Source organism: Hypanus sabinus, chromosome 1 (genome assembly GCF_030144855.1).
Source record: "Hypanus sabinus isolate sHypSab1 chromosome 1, sHypSab1.hap1, whole genome shotgun sequence".
Lineage (NCBI taxonomy): Eukaryota > Metazoa > Chordata > Chondrichthyes > Myliobatiformes > Dasyatidae > Hypanus > Hypanus sabinus.
In genome coordinates, this window is record NC_082706.1 from 19,472,326 (window position 1) to 19,496,090 (window position 23,765).

A 23,765-nucleotide genomic window follows, 5' to 3' on the forward strand; every position below is an offset into this window, starting at 1 on the left:
TACCTCCTTGACATTTTCCAGACCGAGTTGGAAGACAAAATCCAATCAATCTCCATCTTGAAAATCCAATCAATTCGCAACATCTATAGCTTGTTGGGTCACTGAACTCCCTACTTGGTTACTGTCATGCTTTATGACTACGTGCCTAATCTTATGATTATGCTTTTTAATTTATACTTTCCCAAATTTACTAATCAATATTTAACCTATTCAACTGCTACCTTATGTACGTGCTTGCCCATTATCTATCTGTACAGTGTACCCTGCAATTCCCTGCAATGCAACGCACACAAAATGCTGGAGGAACTCAGCAGGTCGGGCAGCAGCTATAGAAATGAATAAACAGTCGCCATTGCGGGCCTCGATCATCCTTCAGGACTGAGAAGGACGGGAGAAAGACGCCAGAGTAAAAAGCTGGGTGGGGGGAGGGGAAGGAGGCCAGCTGGAAGGTGATGGGTGAAGCCGGATGGGTGGGAAAAGTGGAGGGCTGGAGAAGAAGGAATCTGATAGGAGAGGAGAGTGGACTGTAGGTGAAAGGGGAGGAGGAGGAGGGGACCCAGGGTGAGAAGTAAAAGGTCAGAATGGGGAATAAATGAAGGGGGGGTGCGTATTGAGAACTTTTTCTTTACCAGAAGGGAAAATTGATATTCATGCTATCAGCTCGGAGGGTACCCAGATGGAATATGAGGAGTTGCTCTTCTTCTGAGGGTGGCTGCACCTTATAACCATATAACAATTACAGCACGGAAACAGGCCATCTCGGCCTTTCTAGCCCGTGCTGAATGCTTACTCTCACCTAGTCCCACCGACCTGCACTCAAGCCATCCCTCCATTCCTTTCCTGTCCATATACCTATCCAATTTTTTAAAAAATGACAATGTGGAACCTGCCTCTACCACTTCTACTGGAAGCTCGTGGCACAAGAGGAGGCCGTGGATCTTTATATTATTCCAGGGATCTCTGGTGTGTCGCATCTACACATCATGCCTGGGGTCAGCATTCACAAGCACATCGGGTTTCTGTAATTAAACGCTGGTAATTGGTTTATTGTTGTTAATTGTACTGAAATACAGTGAAAAGTTTCTGTTTGCATATGCCATCCAGACAGATCATTCCATATACAAGTGCATTAGAGTCGTACAAAATGAGAGATAACAGAATGTAGCATCTAGTATTGCATTTACAGAGAAAGTACAGTGCAGGTGGACGCAAAGTGCAAAGGCCATCACGAGGTGGATTCCGAGATCGAGAGTTCGTCTTTGTAGTACAAGATGTCCATTCAAGAGTTTTATAAAAGCCAGATTCAATGGTCCAATTTAATATCAGAGAATGTATACAGTATACACCCTGAAATTCATACTCTTTGCAGGCATCCACGAAACAGAAAACCCAAGAGAATGAATGACAGAAACCTCGAAGCCCCACCTCCCCCCTTCCGTGCACAAGGAGCAGCAAAAGCATCGATCCTCCCCCACTTGCTTCAGCAAAAGCACCGCCCTCCCTTCCCCCCACCCCCCCCCATCATGCAAGCAATAGCAAAAGCCCCCCAAAGAGACCTTGGTCTAGAGTCCATCAAACAGTCCATCCCAGCACTATGGTATCTCAGACAGGCTCTCTCTCACGAGTGAAGGAGAGAGAAATCACACCTGCAGCAACGGGAGTGGGAGACCAGCAACGCGCTTTTCTGCTGTTATAATCCTCCTGGTGGCACGTCTTCACAGGCTTTTTACATCTCCTGCCTGATTAGCGGGGTTAGAAGAGACAGTGATTCGGGTGGAAGAGATCCTTGATTATTATGAAAGCCGAAGCGGAACTCCTTAGTTACAAGCTCTGCCCCACCTGCACCTTATATTTCTTCCAGTCCTGATGAAGGGTCTTGGTCAAAATGTAGACTGTTCATTACGCTGCATAGATGCTGCCTGACATACTGAGTTACTCCAGTGTTTTTCTGTGTTGCAACAGATTTCCAGCATCTGCTAAATCTTGTTAGGTCCCTTTCTTTTTGTTGGACCAGATCATCTGCAATCTTAGAACTTTATTGTAACCCTTTTCGCCTCAGACGGATGACGAAGTTTGGTATGGGCCCCCAAATAATAAGAACTTTCTACAGGGGCACAATTAACAGCATCCTGACTGCCCGGTATGGGAACTGTACTTTCCTCAATTGCAGGACTCTGCAGGGAGTGGTGCGGACAGCCCAGTGCATCTGTAGATATGAACTTCCCATGATTTCGGGACATTTACAAAGACAGGTGTGGAAAAAGGGCCCAAAGGATCATTGGGGACCTGAGTCACCCCAGCTATTCCAGCTGCTACCATCTGGGAAACCGTACTGCAGCATAAAAGCCAGGACCAACAGGCTCCAGGACAACTTCTTCCAGCAGGCCATCAGACTGATTAGCTGTCACTGATTTGAGTTTATTTCTATGTTACATTGCCTGCTCTTTTTATTATAAATTACTATCATTGCACATTACACATTTAGATGGAGATGTAACATAAAGACTTTTACTCCTCAAGACTTTTACTGAAGGATGTGAGAAATAATGTCAATTCCGTTTAATTAATGACTTCACAATCACACCTGTTCCATCACATGAACCAGGACTGGGAGGAGGCTACCCACCATTGTGTCTGTACTAAGACCATGGCTGGTCTGATTTATTACCTCAGCTCCTCACACCCACCTGCTTCTGCTAACCTTTCACCCTTGGCTTATCAAAAAATATTTCTAACTCTGCCTTGTATTGAAAAATAAAATATTCACAATTCTGCTTCCAAAGGCATTTTGAGGAAGAGAGGTCCAAAGTTTCAGGACACCTCTGAGAGAGAAACTTCCACCTCCTTTCTGTTTTAAATTACTGTTTGAACAGTGACCCCCGAGTTCTAGTTTCCATAGATGGGAACTTCCTCTCCACCTCCCAAGATCACTGGGCTGGCGCAGGCACACAATACCGGGTCATTCCACTGCTGGCATCAGCGGAGTTTGCGTGTTATCCCTGTGTGAGTTTCCTTCCACGTCCATGAGATGTGTGGGACTGGGTGAGCTGTCCACTGTAAGTTGCCCCTGTTGTGCAGTGAAATGGTGGAACTTGTACGGGCTTGATAGGAGTGTGGAGTATATGAGTGGTGTAAGATCGGTAGGAAGTTAGACAGTGGTTTTTGCAGATTTAATGAGCTGAAAAGCCTTGTTCCATGCATTACAGTCCATCTTTCTAAATCCCTCCCTACTCTGTACCCCTACATTCCCCTCTGTTCTATATCTGTACCCCTCCCTATCCACTGCAGAATCAGGTTTAATATCAATAGACAATAGGTGCAGAAGTAGACCATTCAGCCCTTCGAGCCTGCACTGCCATTTTGAGATCATGGCTGATCATCTACTATCAATACCCGGTTCCTGCCTTGTCCCCATATCCCTTGATTTCCCCTATCCATAAGGTACCTATCTAGCTCCTTCTTGAAAGCATCCAGAGAATTGGCCTCCACTGCCTTCAAGGCAGTGCATTCCAGACCCCCACAACTCTCTGGGAGAAGAAGTTTTTCCTTAACTCTGTCCTAAATGACCTACCCCTTATTTTCAAACCATGCCCTCTGGTACTGGATTCTCCCAGCATCTGGAACATATTTCCTGCCTCTATCTTGTCCAATCCCTTAATAATCTTATATGTTGCAATCAGATCCCCTCTCAATCTCCTTAATTCCAGCGTGTACAAGCCCAGTCTCTCTAACCTCTCTGTGTAAGACTGTCCAGACATCCCAAGAGTTAACCTTGTTAATTCCTGTTAATATCACTGGCATATATCATGAAGATTGTTAACTTAGCAGTACCAGTACAATACATGATAATATAAGGGAAAAACTTTGAATTTCAGTAATATATACATGTATATCAAATAGTTAAATTAATTGAAATAATGTAAAACCAGATAAAAAATGATAGTGAGGTAGTGTTCATGGTGTCAATGTCAATTCAGAAATCAGATGGCAGAGAAGAAGCTGTTCCTGAGTCACTGAGTGTGTGCCTTCAGGCTTCTGTACCTCCTTGCTGATGAGAGGAGAAGAGGGCACGTCCTAGGTGGTGGGGTCCTTAATGACGGACGCCACCTTTATTGAGGCACTGCTTCTTGAAGATGTCTTGGACACTACGGAGGCTAGTATCTATGCAGGAGCTGACTTATTTTACTACTCTCTGCATCTTAATTTCATCCTGTGCGATAACACCGCCCCACCCCCATACCAGATGGTGATGCAGCTTCTCGGAGTGCTTTGCGCAGCACATCTGTAGAAATTTGAGTGTTTTAGGTGATGTTCCAAGTCTCCTCACGTGAGTAATCCTATCCCACTGCACTCCCGACTGGACTCACATCTCCCATGATCCGTAATGCTGCCATCCCACAACGCTGCTGCCCGTGGCCTTGATGCTCTGTCACAGTCCAGTCACCCCCAGCACTACATCCCCCGTCCTGCCGCACGCATTGCTCAGACCCCCCCCCCCCGGTCCCATTTTTCCTGCCCACCGCAGTGTAACGGGAACACTGAGTAAAGAAAATGTATCTTTGTGCGCGAGCACACAAGCGGAAATCCACAGGGGGCAGTGATTCCGGGTTGAATTGAACCGTTTGGTCACTGGATGCCACGTTCTGACCTGTACCTGCAGTCATAATATCAATATGTGTGGCAAGTATTTGGGCCACGTAGTGTCCCTGGGCCGTGTCCTTGTATCAGAATCAGGTTTAATATCACCGGCATATGTTGTGAAATTTGTTGTCTTTGTGGCAGCAGTACACAAAGGAAAAACTGTGAATATGTACTATATATTATAAAATAGCTAAGTAGTGTAAAAATAGAAATAAAGATGTAGTGAATTAGTGTTCCTGGGTTCAGTATCCATTCAGAAATGGAAGAGGGGAAGAAGCTGTTCCTGAATCGTTGAGTCTGTGCCTTCAGGCTTCTGTACCTCCTCCCTGATAGTAGCAACAGGCTACCATCAGGAAGAACTGATCCTGTGCCGATCAGTTGGCGGGGTTATTTGCAGACATGTTTAATCTCTCCTTGCCTCCATCTGTGGTTCCTTCCTGCTTTAAGAAAACGACTATCATCCCAGTACCAACGGTAAACAGAATAACGTGCAGTAACGACTACAAAATAACATGTCCCCTGACATTTGCCATCATGAGATGCTTCAAGAGGCTGGTCAGAGCATACATTAACTCCAGCCTCCCAGAAAACCATCACTCACCACAGATCGCATGCTGCCAAAACACAGGCCTGTGGCGCTGGCCGATTCTCTCTGGCTCTACACTCGAGTACAGGTAAAGACACCTGTACGTTCATCTACTGTTTAGTGACTACAGGGTCAAACTTTGCTACTATCATTCCAAGCAGGTCCAACCTGTGGACCTGGGAGTCAACACTGGCCTCTGCAGCTGATCCCAGACTTCCTGACCAACAGACCGCAGTCTGTAAAGATAGGCAGTAACACCTCTGTTGTGATTATTCCAAATGCTGGTGCTCAACAAGATTGCCTCGTCGGCCCTTTACTCCTTGTACACTTGTGACTGCTCTAAATCCACCTACAAGTCCATAGACAATACCAGGGCGGTGGACCCCCATCTCAAACAGCAGTGAGTCAGACTACAGGAAGGAAGTGTCACAACAACAACCTTTCCCTCAATGTCAGGAAAACGACAGGGCTGGTCGCTGACTTCAGGAAGGGGAGGGATGCACATGTTCCTGTCTGCATCGGTAGTGTTGAGTTTGAGAGTTGAGAACTTCATTTTCCTCGAAGGGAACATCTCCGTCAGCCTATTCTGGTCCAAGCACGTAGATGCCGTGGCCTAGAAAGTTCAGCACCACCTCCAGTTCCTCAGGAGGCTAAAGAAATCTGGCGTGTCCCTGCCGACACTTAGCAATTTTTGTCGATGCACTGTAGAAAGCATCCTATCTGCATGCATAGGGACTTGGTATGGTAACTGCTCTGCATGTGACTGCAGGAATCTTCAGAGAATTGCATATCACAGGAAGCAGCCAATCTTCTTGCTGCCTCAGTGAAGCAGCCAGCATGATCAAAGACCCTATCTGCCCCAAATATTCTCTCTCTTTTCTCATCCATCAGGCAGAAGGTGCAAAAGCCTGAAAGCACCATAGCTCTAGGCTCAAGGACAGCTTCGATCCCACTGTTATTATACTACTAAATAGTTCCCCAGTCTGATAAAATGGACGCTTGACTTCACAATTGATCTGCTCTGCACGTTCTCTGTAGCTGTTACACTTTATTCTGCATTGTTATTGCTTTACCACCTTCTACCTCAAATTGCTATGTAACAACCTAATCTGTATGAACTGCGTGTAAGACAAGCTTTTCATTAAATTTCAGTACGTGGCGACAATATTCCAATCCCAGTTCTCCCATGTTATCCTGAAGAGTCCAATGCCCATCCAGTTCCAATCTGACCTGATAACAGGAGCCGCAAGCTCTCCTGTCTGATGGATTTGAAGGGCCAGTTACACCATGTAGGATCCCACTCATCCTGCTCGTGGACTGTTTGTCCCACTCACATCAGGGAGGAGGCTACATAGTGTCCATGCCAGGACCCCCAGACTCAAAAATGGTTCCTTTTCCCCAAACAGTAAAGCTGATCAATACCTTCACCCACTAACCCACCACCGCACACCCCCGACCACCACTATTTATCATATGCCACCCTCGGTGGAGGAGCAACATCTTGTATTCCATCTCCTCGGTTTTTAAAAGAAGAAAAAAATCCTCTTTGTTCCCTTTTCTCCTGTTCTCCACTCTGGCCTCTTGACTCTCCTCACCCTTCTATCACCTCCTCCTGGTTCCCCCCCCCTTCCCTTTCTCCTGTGGTCCACTCTCCTCTCCTACCAGATTCCTCTGTACCTTTCCCACCCACCTCGCTTCACCCTTCACTTTCAAGCTATCCACCTCCCCACCGCACATTTTATTCTGGTGCCTTCCCCGTTCCTTCTCAGACCAAAGTGTTGACTGCTTATTCCTTTCCACAGATGCTGCCTGACCTGCTGAGTTCCTCCAGCATTTTGTGTGTGTCGCTGTGGATTTCCAGCATCTGCAGAATCTCATGTGTTTGTGATTAAGTGCTTTATCATTTCCTGTCAGTCGCCCTATGGACGTGCTTTATGATGGGACTCACTTTATGGACTCACACTTCATTTAAGCATATAAGCGGTCTTGTGTATTTATACAGTACTGTGCAAAAGTCTAGGGCACGTATACATGTAGTGACGGTGCCTGAGACTTTTGCCCAGTACTGTGGTAACTTTAGGCATTGCACTGTACTGCTGCCGCAAAAAAACAACAAATTCCTTGATATATGTGAGTGATGATAAATGTGATTCTTTTATTTATCTCTGTTGCAGACTGAAAGTGGGAAGGGGGCAGGGAGAGGGGAGGGAGGGGGAAGCACCAGAGACACATTCCGTAATGATCAATAAACCAATTGTTTGGAATCAAATGACCTTGCCTGGTGTCTCAGGGCTGGGTGTGTTGGTACCCGTGCCACCCCCTGCCCCTGGCACTTCCTCTGCCAGCTGACTTGCAATGTTCCACCCTCCCAGTATCATTTGCTCCTGCCAAGTTTACAAACTCACTCTCTGCTCCACATTGACAAATACAGTACTGTGCAAAGGTCTTGGGCACCCTAGCTATATATATCTCTAAGATTTTTGCACAGTACTATACAAACTATGTATATTAGTTACCTTGCATATTTATATTTATTGTGTTTTTTAATATTATTGTGTTCTTTATCTTGTTAAGTTTGAGCTGTGTTGCATCCAGTGTGACCATTACTTTGTTCTCCTTTACACTTGGGTACTGGAAATGACATCAAGCAATCTTGAGTGGGAATTCCTGTCTCTGTTCATTGGACATGAAAATAATGAGCAAATAATTACTTCGGACTTAATGTCATTTTTATAAATTGTGTTGTGATTAAGTCGTAAGTCAAGCTGTTACTGTCATTGACCGATTCCTGTTGGTTTTGCAGGTTATGCTTTTCTGCTGTTTCAGGAGGAGTGCTCAGTTCAGGTTCTCATTGACGCCTGTTATCAAGATGACGGTAAACTCTACCTGTACGTTTCCAGCCGCACCGTTAAGGACAAACCGGTAAGTGAGACTTGCTGCTAACACTTAAGTAGGCATGAATATATTGGGTATAAGTGCCATGAAAATTTGCTTTTGTAGCATCAGCATGGTACATTACAAACATGGGTAAACATAAATTAGCATAAATTAACATAAATTAAATGTTGGCGCGTGGCCTAGTGGATAACTCATCGGTCTAGTGATCTGAAGGTCACTGGTTCAAGCCTCAGCTGAGGCAGCGTGTTGTGTCCTTGAGCAACGCACTTAACAACACATTGCTCTGCGACGACACCAGTGCAAAGCTGCTTGGGTCCTAGTGTTCTTCCCTTGGACAACATCGATGGTGAGGAGAGGGGAAGGCCTGCAGCTTGGGCAACTGCCGGCCTCCCATACAACCCTGCCCAGGCCTGTGTCCTGGAAACCTTCCAAGGCGCAAATCCATGGTCTCACAAGACTAATGGATGCTTGAACATAAATTAATTAGCTGTTTTCTCTCTATTATGTATTGCATTGTACTGCCGCCGCAAAGTTAACAAATTTCACAACTTATGCCGGTGATATTAAACCTGATTCTGTGTAGCCTTGCGAATTTCTGTGCATTGAAGTTTCCCTACTATGCTGTGACACAGCCAGTCAGAATTTATTGCAGAAATTGATGTTTGAGTCGCTGTGTTGTTATAAGGAGGGATTCAGTAGGCTGGGTCTGTTTTCCCCGGAGTGGATGGAGGATGCTGAGGGTTGAGCTGATTGAGGTATGAAAGTTCATTAAGTGGGATAGAAAATGTTGGTCAGTAACCTGTGATGGATGTGAAAGACATCGCTAGCTTGGACGCGAAGTTTTAGTTTTATCTTGGATGTGAAGGGCATAGTTTTCAGGTGAGAGGTTGGATATTCAGAAGGGATCTGAGGGGGATTTTTTTTTTGCACAGAATGTGTTTTGGAATCTGGATGTGGTGGAGGCAGCCATTTTCACATTTAATGAGCAGTTAGACGAGCTGCTAGTTTGATGCTGCCGGATCCACTCAGTTCCTCCATCTTGTTTATTGTTCCCTACCTCCCAAGGAAGTGCTGCTTCCTTCTGCCAGCCTGCAGATCACCCATGGACAAGATGTTGCACCTGCTTAACCCCTTCCCCCACCCCCTGCATCCCAGTCAGGGTCACATGAAGCCATGGGAGCAGATGATGGATGGTCGTACGAGCAGCAAGTCCTGGTTATGCGACCACTGACGCCAGGCAGACAATCTCTGAAGAGTATTGATAATGGCTGGGGGTCACCTGTCTTGTAAAGACACTGCTCAGAAGAAGGCAAAGGCAAACCAACTCTGTAGAACCATGATTGCCCTTGTCACACAACATGGCACATCACAAAATGAACAGTTTATTGATTGATTAAGATGCAATATGGAGGCAGCCCTCCAGCCATTGAGCCCAGTAATCCCTGATTTAACCCTACCCTAATCCCAAGCCTACCAACCAGTACGTCTTTGGACTGTGGGAGGAAATCTGTGCAGTCACAGGAAGAATGTACAAACTCCTTATAGACACTTGCTGTCTCATATAACCAGGTTCTGGCCTGCTTGGTAGGCTAATTGCCGCTGTGAGGTTCTTGCAACGTATGTTGGTAGGTGGTGGGGATGGTGTAAGATGAGTCTAAATCAGGGGTCCCCAACCTTTTAAATGCCATGACCCCTTCCATTAACCGAGGGGCCCATGGACTGTGGCTTTGACAGACGGACAATAATCACTGGCCTGTGAATGAATAAGAACGGCAGAGTGTTTCAACTGGTGCCAAAGGGGTGTTGTGAAAAGTGTTTGGAGACGTGTTGCAAGAACTATCTTAAAAATAACTTTGATGTCCTTGACTAAGTCAGGCAGTTTGTTTGAGTCAGGCCTTGGCTGAAATGTTGTGTCACTGCTCGCTGGTGATAACTAGGGCTGTGCGGTTGTGAAACAACTCTGATAATTGACTTTAAACCCTTGCGTTATCAAAATGACTTTAGGCCATGGGGCTTTTTAGCTATAAAATGATAGGATTTAAGTCCTGGCAAAAATCACAGATTTGGGCTATTTGGCACATTGAAGTCATGGAGATGAGTAGTGCTCAGACAGAGCCTTCAGCCCACCGTCTCTATGCCAACCAGTGAAGTACCCATCTGCACTAATCCTGTTTACCAGCTTTTGATTGAGATGCTCATCAAGATACTTCGTAAACTTCAAGGGTCTCTGCTTCCATCACCCTCTCGAGCCATCTGCTCCACGTTCCAACCACTCTCTGGATGAAAGCATTCTCCATCAGCTTGCTCCCAGACCTCTAGCACCTTATCTTAAACCTGGGGTCCATAGACCCCCTCGGTTAATGGCATTTAAAAAAAAATATGTTAGGAGCTCCTGCCTTGAATGTATTCCTTCTAACATTTCTTCTCACTCCCTAGTTTATCTCTGCCTCTTACAGTTTGTACATCTAATTCTGGCCCATCCTTTGTCTCCTCCAAACAAGTCTAGTCTGTCCACTTTCTCTTCACAGTCTCCGTCCCAAGCAACATCCCAGTGAATCCCCTCTGTGCACTCTGCAACGTAAATTGTATGTTTTCTATAACGTGGCAGACAAAAATGCATGCAAATCTCTGGTCTAATTAACCTTTATTGAAGTTGTACCTTGTACTCCCTGCTTTTATAATCGATGCATTGAGTTTTGCCCTTTCACAAAGCACTTCCCACAGCCTCCGATCCTCATGTTGTCTTTATCCAATTCGCCTGTGAAAGGCAGGAAGGAATTGCATTTGTCCCACTCCACCAGGAAGGACACTCAGTGGCTGCTTCATTCGGTACCTCTTCCACTTGATAAGAGGAGTTTGTGTTGGTAGTTTTCTGCTGCTGCAGCCCATCCACTTCAAGATTCAACGTGTCGTGCGTTCGGAGATGCTCTTCTGCACGCCAGGGTTGTAACACATGGTTATTTGAGTGACTGTTGCCTTCCTGTCAGCTTGAGCCACTTTGGCTATCCTCCTCTGACTTCGGAGGAACACACGCAAAACACTGAGGAACTCTGCAGCCCGGGCAGCACCTATGGAAAAGAGTATAAGCAGTCGTCGTTTTGGGCTGAGGCCCTTCATCAGGATTCTTCTGACTTCTCTCATTAACAAAACATTTTCACCTGCAGAACTGCCGCTCACTGGATTTTTTTTTTGTTTTTCACACCATCCCCTGTAAATGCTAGAGACTGTTGTGCACAAAAGTCCCAGGAGATTAGCAATTTCTCAGATACTCAGACCACCCATTCTGGCACCAACAATTATTCCATGGTCAAAGGCACTTGCATCACGTTTCTTGCCCATTCTGATGTTTGGACTGAGCAACAGCTGATCCTCTTGACCCTGTCAGCATGCATTTATGCATTGGATTGCTGCCATGTGATTGGCCAATTGGATATTTGCATTATGAGCAGGTGTACCTAATAGAGAGCCACTGAGTAAATTCTAAGTGTTCAGCAAAACAAAAGAATCCTCCTGTCAGTCCACTATAAATGAATTGCTGAGTACATTTTGGTCGAAATAATGAGGTATTTTTCCATCGAGAGGAAAGATGTTCAAAATCATGGAGACTTAATTAATAGATCGTCCTTACTAATAGTGAGAAAAGATTCAAAGTACATTTATTATCAAAATATGTATGCAGTACACAACTCTGTGATTAGTCTTCCTGCAGACAGCTGTGAAACAAAGAAACACCACGGAACCTGTTCAAAGGATTCATCGAACACCCAACACACAAAGAAAAGAATGAATCCCCACAAACGGCAAAAAAACGAGCAAATAGATGTGATAAGCCATCAGCGTTACTGTGTCCTGACGAAGGGTTTCATCCCGAAACGTTGACTGCTGGTTTCCACGGATGCTGCCCGACCTGCTGAGTTCCTCCGGCGTGTTGTACGTGTTGCTGTGTTGTTTGGTGCCTTTGAACTCGATGTCATAAGAGTGGACTCCGAGGAATAGTGCCCAGTGTTGTAACTGGGTAGCAGTCATCACTGGCATTCCCTTCCTGGGATTCAAAGTGGACACAAGGGGCTGGTGCTCTGTCACTAGAGTAAACTTCGTCCGTAGAGGTAGTGGTGGAACTTATTTATTCCCCATACCAGACTAAGGACCTCTGGGTCAACCTGTGCATAAGTGCATTCTGCACTCATCAGAGATCTTGAAGTAAACACCATCAAGTGTTTAGATCCATCTTTCATTATGTGTAACTAAGCAGCTCCAGTGCCATAAGAGGATGCATCACACGCCAGTCTGATGGGCAGGGATGGGTCATAATGGTGAGCAGTTCATCGGAAATTACTAGTCTCTTTGTCTCCTTGAATGCTTTTTCACATCTTTCTGACCATTCCCATGTTGCTCCTGTCTGTAACAGTGCATTCAATGGTTGAAGCACTGCAGCAATGTTTGGGAGAAACCGGTGGTAGTAATTTACAAGCCTAACTAAGACCTGAGTTGTGACACATTTTCCATGTTTGGGTGCCTGTAGCACTGCTTCAGTCTTGTGACTTACGTAAGCCATGCTTGTCAATGACACGTCCACAATATGAGATTTCATTCTTGAAAAACTCACATCTCTCTCTCTTTGCATGCAGACCATACTCACTCAGCCTGGTAAGCACTTTACCGAGGTTCTAGAGGTGCTCTTCATCATTCTTGCCAGTCACAATGATGTCATCAAGGTAACATTGTGTTCCTGGGATATCTTGGAGCACTTGGCCCATTGCTCTTTGCCAAACTGCTGGAGCTGATGCGACGCCAAAGATGAGACAATTATACTAGAACAGTCCCTTGTGAGTGTTGATTGTGAGGAACTTCCTGCTTGACTCCTCAATCTTCATTTGCAGGTAGGCTTGTGACAAGTCAATGTTTGAAAACTTCTCCCCGCCTGCTAAAATGCAAAAGATGTCTTCCGTTTGAGGCAGGAGATACTGCACAGCACGCGGCACTGGGTTGACGCTCACCTTGAAATCCCCACATATGCGAATGGCTCCGGCCTTCCGTTTCTTGATCACCGGGACAATGGGTGTGGCCCAGTCACTCCACTCAACCCTGTAGAGAATTCCAGGTACCTCCAAACTCTGCGACTCACCATCCGCTTTAAGACATAGTGCGTAAGGCTTTATGGAATCTTGGTGTTGCTGCTTCATCCAGTTCAATTTTCCATGCCTTTTGAGTTTACCAATACCCTTCTCAAACACCTATTCATTAGGATTAAGCAGCTGCGACATTCTGTGGTTAATGCTACCTGTTGTCAGCCTCTGGAATTATGGAAAAAGCTGACTCTATTTATAGTTCCATTTTCAGTTTTACACCAGACACATCTATAGAAATCTAAACGATTTTGTGATCTGCTTCAGTTATGCTATGCAGTTCTAGGTATGAGGGTTCCTTTGTGAGACTCTTGTCTTGATTCTATTTTACATTTGGTAACTTTATGCATTTGCCCAGTTTTGTGTTTGAAACTTTTCACTTGGTTGTGCTTTTTGTCTGTCTTGCACATGCTGCCTGTGACACTCCCTGCAGACTTCTTCTTTGAGCCACAGTTATTTGCATCATCGGAGGGTTTGTTGTATTGATTTAAAAATGCTGGCTTTTTTGCACCATTCAGGAACATTTAGTGCCTTTCACATTCTAACCTTTTCTGTAGTTCTGCCAGCTGCAGTCTGTAATGATTTTGCAATGGTCAATGTCCGTTCTAAGGTTGCGTCTCTTTCTGTCAGTAGACTTGTTTGAGTGCTTTGACTGTGTCTGCCACATACAAGCCTGTCCCTTAATGCATCAGCAAGTCCGTCTGTAAAGTCACAGTACTGGGAAAGTTTGGGCAGGTCTGCAATGTTTTCAGAAAGGCTTTTACCCTTTGACTGGTTCCTTTGGTAAAATCCAAATCTCTCAGCTATTCCCCGTGGTTTTGTAAAATTGTGACAATTCTGTTGAGCATCGTGCCTGCTGGATGCATGAGAGACTGTACGGTAGGGGCTTTTTTTTCTCCTCCCCGTTGTTCGTGTTACAATACAGTTCCACCCTCTCAATATACAGCTCGCAGCCTTCATTAGCACTAACAAGTTCCTCAACTTTCCCGACTGAACATCACCATGTTATTTTGACTTTAATTCAGTGCATCTTTCGCTGTTACTATGCACTGTACTCGCACGTTTGTCAGCGTCTGTGATGGCCTTCTCGTGCTATTTAACTCTCACTGCTTTGTCCCGTAACTGTCGGTGCAGTTGGTGATATTTTCTGACATCCAGGTTCATGCCCGTCACCAATTCATTGTGTCTGTGCACAACTATACATCGATTAAATAAAAGCACGCATGCAGGAGATGGCTTCAACTGGTGTATTCGCATTGAGCAAGAGAGAGAAAGACAGAACCGTGCACATGCATAGACAGTGCTGGGGAGGGGGGGTGTCATTGCTGATAAAGAATGGATCCATAACTTACTGTGTTGGCATGGGATAACAAGAATTTCACAATGGCACGTCTGCACTGGTCTGAGATTAATAATAGTAATAGGCATCCGTTAGTCTCGTGAGACCATGGATTTGCACCTTGGAAGGTTTCCAGGGAGCGGGTCTGGGCAGGGTTGTATGGGAGACCGGCAGTTGCCCAAGCTGCAGGCCTTCCCCTCTCCATGTCACCAGTGTTGTCCAAGGGAAGGGCACTAGGACCCATGCAGCTTGGTACTGGTGTCGTCACAGAACAATGTGTTGTTAAGTGCCTTGCTCAAGGACACAACACTGGTTCGGCTGTGGCTTGAACCAGTGACCTTCAGATCACTAGACCAATGCCTTATCCACGAGGCCATGTGCCAACTAAGAGATTGACCAAACCCATTTCCTTTTAGAAAAGGTATGATGCCAGAGAGAACAAGCACAGTTTTCCAGGAAGGAAGGAGGGTTGTAAAAACATTCAGGATGGGAAGTGGCTTGTGTTTCCAGTGACTACACTGTTTTTTTTTCTGTGTGCTGCAGTATTCTCTCACATCCCAAGGAAGTGCAAGTAGGGTAACAGGTTCTGATAATTTATCCCTGGTGTTGATAAAAGACCATAGGAAATAATTGCCCTCTGAGAGCTGGCTGAGAGGCGTAGTGTGATACAGGACAGAACCAGGCCCTTCGGCCCACCAGATCCATGCTGTCTTCACGTCTTCATTTGCTTTTGTTAGGATTGTACCCTTCCAAAACTGCTCACAGTACTTCAAGTGCGGCCTCACCAGTGCCTTATAAATCCTCAGGGTGCGGAAGGACTCGGAGACAGGAGAAGGGGCAAAGAGGTGGCAAATGGAATAACGCGTCAGGAAATGTATGGGCATGTTCTTTGGTAGAAGGAATAAAAGCGTAAGCTATTATCTAATCAGGGAGAAAATTTTAAAAATTCAAGGTAGAAAGGAGCTTGGGAGTCCTCGTGCAGGATACCCAAAGGGTTAACTTGCAGGTTGTGAGGAAGGCAAATGCAATCTTAGCATTCATCTCGAGAGGGCTAGAATATTGAAGTAAGGATGTAGTGTTGAGGCTCTGGAAGGCACTGGTGAGGCCTCACTTGGAGTATTGTGAGCAGTTTTGGGCCCCTTAGTTAAGAAAAAGATGTGCCGGCATTGGAGAAGGTTAAGAGGAGGTTCACGAGCATGATTCCAGGAATGAAAAGCTTATCATGAGAGGAGCGATTTCTGGCTCTGGGCCATTACTTTGCTGAAATTTAGAAGATTGTTGGGGGCGGGGCTGTGGGAACTCATTGAAACCAATTGAATGTTGAAAGGGCTTGGTAGAGGGGATGTTTTCTATGGTGGGGGGGGGGGTCTAGGACCAGAAATCACAGCTCAGAATGGAGGAACATCCATTCAGAACCGAGATGAGGAGGAATTTCTTTAGCCAGAGAGTGGTGAATCTGTGGGATTTGTTGCCACAGGTGACTGGGTGTACTTAAGGCAGAGGTTGATGGGTTCTGAATAAGTTGGGGCATGAAAGGTTACGGGGAGAAGGTAGGAGAATGGAGTTGAGAGGGAAATGGATCAGTCACGATGAAATGGCAAACCAGACTCGTTGGGCCAAATGGCCTAACTCTGCTCCTTATGGTCTTATCAGAGGGTCAGCCCAGCAGTAACACAGACAGAACCGCAGCCTCATGGCTCAGGCGAGTCAGGTTCAATCCTGAGCTCGGGTGCTGTCTGTGCAGAGTTTGCACGTTCCTCCCGTGCTCCGTTTTCCTCCAAGGCCCCAAGGGCGTGCGAGTTGGCAGGTGAACTAGGTGCGGGAAGTGGCGTCTGTGTTGCCGAGCGGTAGAATCTGAGGAGTGTTGATGAGAACATGGGGAGAATAAATTGGGGTGAGCGTTTTTGTATGTTTGATGGTTGGGGCAGACGTGGTGGGAGGGGCCCTGTTTTTGTGGCCGCTGCGGCTCTCGGGGCACCGGACTGAGGGAGTGCTGGCACCGTCTGAGGTGCCGTTGTTCAGTTGAGACTCTGCCTACTCTTGAGTGACACGGAAGAGCTTACAGCGCTATTACGTAGAAGATCAGGATGGTTCCCCTGTCTTGACCTCCGTAAAGACTTGTTCATGATTGGTCCTGTCGTTTTCAGGAGCTTTCTGTGCACAAGTCACCTGCTCTGTTCCCCGCGCCATGTTGTGGGACCCACTGCTGAGGCAATGAGGACTCTGGAAAGGGAATCTAATAGATGGCAGAGAGTATAATGGGGCGGCATGGTACCTTAGTGGTTAGCACAACGCTTTACAGTTCTGGCGACCCGGGTTCAGTTCCTGCTGCTGCCTGTAAGGAGTTTGTCCATCCTCTCTCTGGCCATGTGGGTGCTCTGGTTTTGTCTGACAGTCCAAAGGCGTATGGGTTGGTAAATTAATTGGTCATTGTCAATTGTCCTGTGATTAGGCTAGGATAAAAAAAATCAGGGGGCTGCTGGGCGGAAGGGCCTATTCTCAATCATTATAGGCATCTGTTAGTCCATGGATTTGTGCCTTGGAAGGTTTTTCCAGGGCGCAGGCCTGGGCAGGGTTGTATGGGAGGCCGGCAGTTGCCCATGCTGCAAGCCTTCCCCTCTCCACACCACCGATGTTGTCCAAGGGAAGGACACTAGGACCCAAGCAGCTTGGCACTGGTGTCGTCGCAGAGCAATGTGTGGATAAGTGCCTTGCTCAGGGACATGACACGCTGCCTTAGCCAAGGCTCGAACTAGCAACCTTCAGATCACTAGAGCAGCGTGTTAACGCCCCAACACATTTTCAATCGATTATGTAAATAATTCCCAGGGGAAGAGGATTGACTGTACTCTTCGTCAAGGAGCCAAGATGAGGGCGTTGATGACGGTCTTCTACGCTGTGACATTTCTGTGCTCTGGGTCGCCCTGAGGTTGCGCTACTTGGTTGGTTTTTTTCCCTTTTGTGCTTCAGGTACAGATCAGGCCCTGGAGTCTGAGTGACAGCGACTTTGTCCTGGACGGATCACAGCCTCTGGATCCCAGGAAGACCGTCTTTGTTGGGGGGGTACCGAGACCTCTGAAAGCTGGTAGGTTGCCGAGCTGGAAAGGTCCATGTTGGCTGAGATGGAAGGAGCCGTTCTTTCAAATTTAACCTGAACAGGAGGGATCTATCACCCGCCAACATTTCCTCCACCCCTTACCCTCTTATTTGATGTTGGTTATCTCCCAGTCTGTCTTTCAATGTGGATGAATGGTGTCAACCCAAGGCATCGGTTGTCCATTCTCCTCCCACCACACCATTCTCCACAAATGCTGCCTGACCCATTGGGTTCCTCCAGCATCTCATATTTTGCTTCAGCTTCCAGCATCTGCTGTGTCTTCTGTCTCCATCTTGTGTTTATTTATCTGCTACACTGTGATCTGCGGGAAATTTAGAAATCTAGGCAGGAAATATGGGATATAATTGTCCACAGCACTTTGCAACTGCAGTAAGTTTTCTTGTGATAATCACCGAGGAATCTGTTGGAAATAAAAAGACAGAATGCCGGAAAGAGAAAGAGATAACTTTGTACGACATTGATCCTTCCATCAGAGCCAAACCTCTCCAATTTACAGTCTGCAATTTAAAAAAATTTAGACTTATTTGTAATCAGTTTCCAGCCTCAGCAAGGTGACCTTCTCGCATCCCGCCCAGTCCTCTTCCATCTGCTTCTCTCCTCCCCTCTCTCCCACCCACCCCCTCGCCCCACCTCCTCCGCCCCAGCACCCCTCAGCCTGCCCCTCCACCTCCCCCTGACGCCCCTCCATCTCCGAGCCCAGATGAAGGATTGCCCACTTCCCTCACAGAGTTGCTTTAATTTCAAAGTGAGGTTATTATCCAAGTACTTGTATGTCACCATTTTCTACTCGGAGATTCATTTCCTTGCTGGTATTTTATAGAGGGGAAAAAAAAGAAACGCAATAGAATTTTATGAAAAACGTACATAGACAAAGATTAACAAGCACACAAATGTGCAGAAGAAGTCAAACTGTGCAAATGATACACAACACTGAGAACACGAGTTGCAAAGACTTCTTCAAAGTGTGTCTGCTGGTAGGGAATCATTTCAGAGTTGTGCTGAGTGAAGTTATCCACTCTGGTTCAGAAGCCTGATGTTTGAGGGGTAGTAAATCTTACTGAGCCTTGTGGTGCAGGATCTAAGGCCCCTGTACCTCCTGTCTGATGGTAGGGCCCCGAGTTCTGGCAGCATTTTGCATGCTGTGTTATGATGGGTGCCGTGTTGGGCGGGTTGCCCTGAATGATGCCAGGTTCCTCCTCTTGCAGTGGAGCTGGCGATGATCATGGACCAGCTTTATGGGGGCGTTTGCTACGCCGGCATCGACACCGACCCCGATTTGAAGTACCCCAAAGGAGCGGGCCGAGTGGCGTTCGCCAGCCAGCAGAGCTACATCGCGGCGATCAGCGCCCGCTTCATCCAGCTGCAGCACCGTGACATCGACAAGCGGGTAAGACCAACCCCCTCCTCATCCCCCTGGAGATAGCGGAGAAGGTGCAGGGAGACAGCAGGTCAGGGAAAGGAGCCTGCACCCTTCCCGGTCCTCTAGACTTCCATTGGGAGGGTAACTTTGGGATCTCAATGGCCTGTCAGTGCACAGTGAGATCCCACCAGTAGTGGTGAGATAATTTACTCTCGAGTAGCACATGGAAAATACTGGAGGAGCTCAGCAGGGGCAGCATCTATGAGGGGAATAAGCAGTCAATGTTTCGGGCCGAGACCCTTCATCAGGACTGGAAAGGAAGGGGCAGAAAGTGGGGGGAGGGGAGAGGGAGGATGAGTACAAGATGGCAGGTGATAAGTGGGACCAGATGATGGGGAAGGTGGGGGGGGGAAGAGCCATGTGAGAAGCTGGGAGGTAATAGGTGGGTGAGATAAAATATTGAAGAATGAGGAACCTGACAGGACAGTGGAACAAGAGGAGGAAATGTGGGGAATTGGAGGGTGCCAATGGGCAGGTCATTGGGGCCCTGGAGAAGAGAAGGGTTTGGGAAGATCACCAGAATAGGGAGAAGGGTAGTGAAAGAGATGGCCATTGTGTTATTTTGCTCAGGAAGTATTAGAGCTGTGCAAGTCACTTGAAGAAACTGACAAAATGGGTCTTAAGGCTCCTCTAGCTTCTGTCCTCTCTTAGATTCCTTGATTCCTTCTTCAGCCCTTTATCTCTTCCTATTATCTCCCATCTTGAATCATCCCCCTTCCCTCTCCCTACACAGGTTCCCCCTTACCCCTACCAGTTGTATTTCTCCCAAATCCCCCCCCCCCACCTTTTTCTGCTTTTTGCCCCCCCCCCCCCCACTCCATCTCCAATCCTGATGAAGGTTTTTGGCTTGAAACACTGACTGGCCATTTCCCTCCATGGATGCTGTCGGAATTCTGAGTTCCTTTGGCATTTTGTGTGTGTTGCTGAATCTCTGGTGTTTGTACTCTCAGGGGTAGAGTGGAAGTGGAAAGAATGTTTCTATGATTAGGAGGGTGTAGAACCCAAGGGCACAGCCTCAGAATGAAGGGAGTGAAGGGTTGAAGAGGATTTCCTTCAGCTAGAAGGTGGTGAACCTGTACATGGTTTTTGCCACAGACAGTGATGGTGGCCAAGTCATTGAGTGCAGTTAAGGCAGAGATTGATGGGTTCTTAATTGGTATTAGTTATGGGGAGAAGGCAGGAGGATGTGGTTGAGGAAATAGCAGAGCAGAGTCGATGGGCCTACTGGCCTATTTCTCCTCCTACGATCCTGTGGTCAAATTCCAAGGAGGAATTGGAAATGTACAGGGAAGTAGCCATTCTCAGAACAATATTGATGGCTTTCAAGGGGCCAGGCTGGCTCAGACACAATGGCCTGAATGGTCTTCAAGTATCAAATGCAGTATTTCAGGTTCATGCGGTATAATTTCAAACAAAATTACACCGGAGTTTGATTCTGAACTATTGCCTCCCTGTGAACTTCATCCCAGTTCCCCACCCTCCATTCTCGTGACTTCTGATCCTCTAGTGGGTTCCTGAGTGTCCACAAGAGGGCAGCAGAGAATCAGTTCCCACCTCAGTGGGAGATGTCTGAAAACCATGACCAAGTGGGATGTTCTACCTCTACCATGAGATCAGCATCCCAGTAACCCCGCCCCCACTGACCAGCACTTGCATTGGGTCTCCCAGCATCGTAGATTGGGACAGTGAGGAAACAGGGTCTTTGACCTACCACACTAACCATCCTGCTCCCACTTAGACCAATTATACACTAATCCAATTCTCCACCTGCTCTCACCCACTCTTGCATTTATTTGCATACTAAAGGCAATTCACAGTGGCCAACTAACTTAGCAGCCTGCAGGAGCATAAGAAGTAGGGTCAGTATTAGGCCATTCAGCCCATCGAGTCTGCTCTACCACTTCATGACTTCATCATTATCCCTCTCAACACCATTCTTCTGCCTTCTCCCCTTAACATTTGATGTCCTGACAAATAAAGAACCTGTCACCTTGTATCCCATCTGAGTAGCTTCCGACCTGATGGGATGAATATTGATTTCTCCTTCCAATACAGTTGGCCCTCTATCTGCAGGGGATTGGTTCCAGGACGCTTCGTGGATACCAAAATCCACGCATGCTCAAGACCCTTATATAAAATGGCGTAGTATTTGCATATAACCTGTGCACATCCTCCCATTTACTTTAAATCAGCCGATTCTCTCATGATCTTTACGCTCTTGAGGCTGTAGCGCTTTACATAGCTAGACAGTCATCCCTTAATAGCCTTAAATTCCTTCCTTTCGTTCTCCTCAACCCCCTCAGAGTAGTGCTCATAGAGGCTAAGTGCTTTTTCTCGCACAATTTTGCCATCAACAGGGATATGTTTCTGTGACATGTCCTCTAGCCGCACACTTAATGCTCTCTCAGTCTTTGCAAGCACTTTATCACGAACCGGAGACCATTTTTGCTGTAGTAGGGGCAGCAGTAACACTTCAACAGATTTCAGCCTCTTTCTGCTTTATTGTGCGAATGCTCAGTTCGTTCTCACCGACCTTACGGCCCGCTTCGGCAAGCGACATGCCACTTTTCAAAAGATCTAAGATTTTTACTTCCTCGGTGAGTGATAGCACTTTACGCTCCCTCTTAGCCTTTGAGGAATTGCTTTGACCACTTAATTGCTCAAACGATGAGTGCTGGAGAGAGACTTTTGGGAATTTTTTTTTTAAGAATGCAGCATTTTTGATCCACCGTTGGTTGAATCCGTGGATGTGGAACCCGCAGATACAGAGGGCCGACTGATATTTTTCTCTCTCTCCCTCACCTTTTCTTCTATTCCCTTTTTACTCTTCTCATCTGCCTGTCACTTCCCACGGATCCCCTCCTCATTCCCTTTCTCCTAAGGTCTTCTATCAGATTCCTTCATCTCCTGCCCTTTACCCTTCCCACCCACCTGGATTCACCCATCACCTTCTTGGTTTTCTCCTTCCCCTCTTTTTATTCTGGCATCTTCCCAGACTCTCGGCCTGAAAAGTCAACTCTTTATTCATTTCAATGAAAACTTACTGACCCAAGTTCCTGCAGCATTTTGTGTGTGTTACTATTAAACTCTGCTTTAAATACTTCGAGATGTGTGAGGAAACCAGAGCACCCAGAGGGTCGCAGGGAGAATGCACAGGCTCCACGTAGAAAGGATCTGAGTCACTGGAGCTACCAGCTGCACCACTTCGCCCCTTCAGCCTGCGGAGAGAATCTGTTCCATTGCACAGATAGTCATGGAGCTGGGAGACACTGCCCCCTCGTGGCTACCCAGTGGTGTTGCGCTTTCATGTGTAGTTCTTCAGCAGGGACAAAAACCTTGCGTTTACTGTTGTGCCTTGTACATCCTTGATCGGATTAGTAGTCAGTTAAATATTCTTGAAGCGTAGTCTCTGCATTCTAGGCATGGACATAGAAACATAGAAAACAGGTGCAGGAGTAGGCCATTCGGCTCTGCACCACCATTCAGTATGATCATGGCTGATCATCCAACTCAGAACCCTGTACCTGCTTTCTCTCCATACCCCCTGATCCCTTTAGCCACAAAGGCCATATCTAACTTCCTCTTAAATATAGCCAATGAACCGGCCTCAACTGTTTCGTGTGGCAGAGAATTCCACAGCTTCACCACTCTCTGTGTGAAGAAGTTTTTCCTCATCTCGGTCCTAAAAGGCTTCCCCTTTATCCTTAAACTGTGACCCCTCGTTCTGGACTTCCCCAACATCGGGAACAATCTTCTTGCATCTAGCCTGTCCAATCCCTTTAGAATTTTGTACGTTTCAATAAGATCCCCCTTCAATCTTCTAAATTTCAGTGAGTATAAGCCCATTTGATCCAGTCTTTCTTCATATGAAGGTCCTGCCATCCCAGGAATCAGTCTGGTGAACCTTCTCTGTATTCCCTCTATGGCAAGAATGTCTTTCCTCAGATTAGGGGACCAAAACTGCACACAATATTCTAGGTGCGGTCTCACCAAGGCCTTGTACAACTGCAGTAGAACCTCCCTGCTCCTGTATTCAAATCCTTTTGCTATGAATGCCAACATACCATTTGCCTTTTTCACCGCCTGCTGTACCTGCATGCCCACCTTCAATGACTGGTGTACAATGACACCCAGGTCTCGCTGCATCTCCCCTTTTCCTAATCGGCCACCGTTCAGATAATAATCTGTTTTCCTGTTCTTGCAACCAAAGTGGATAACCTCACATTTATCCACATTAAATTGCATCTGCCATGAATTTGCCCACTCTCCTAACCTATCCAATTCACCCTGCATCCTCTTAGCATCCTCCTCACAGCTAACACCGCCGCCAAGCTTCGTGTCATCCGCAAACTTGGCGATGCTGCATTTAATTCCCTTGTCTAAATCATTAATATATATTGTAAACAACTGGGGTCCTAGCACTGAGCCTTGCGGTACCCCCCCCAGTCACTGCTATCACAAGCAGCTATCCCGCACAGAGCAAGTGACCACAAACTTTAAAGATCAGCGTCGTCCGTCACATCTCCGTTGAAAAGTGTGTCACTGGCGTCAAATCAAGTCGCCAAAGAGTGAGCAGGTGTGAAGCCTGCAGGCGTTGCAGTGCTTCTGGCACCTACGCATGCTCGTGATTGACTAAC

At 46.7% G+C, this 23,765-nt stretch overlaps 1 protein-coding gene across 1 annotated transcript in view; it reads left to right on the plus strand.

Annotated features, from left to right (window-relative positions):
• The window catches only part of LOC132391717 (cytoplasmic polyadenylation element-binding protein 2-like), a 65,434-nt gene that overhangs the window by 34,148 nt on the left and 7,521 nt on the right, over positions 1-23,765 (plus strand). The window contains exons 5-7 of the mRNA XM_059965278.1: positions 8,031-8,149; positions 17,561-17,675; positions 18,914-19,095. Of these exons, the coding sequence (XP_059821261.1) occupies positions 8,031-8,149; positions 17,561-17,675; positions 18,914-19,095 (416 nt within the window). The remainder of the gene's footprint in view (positions 1-8,030; positions 8,150-17,560; positions 17,676-18,913; positions 19,096-23,765) is intronic.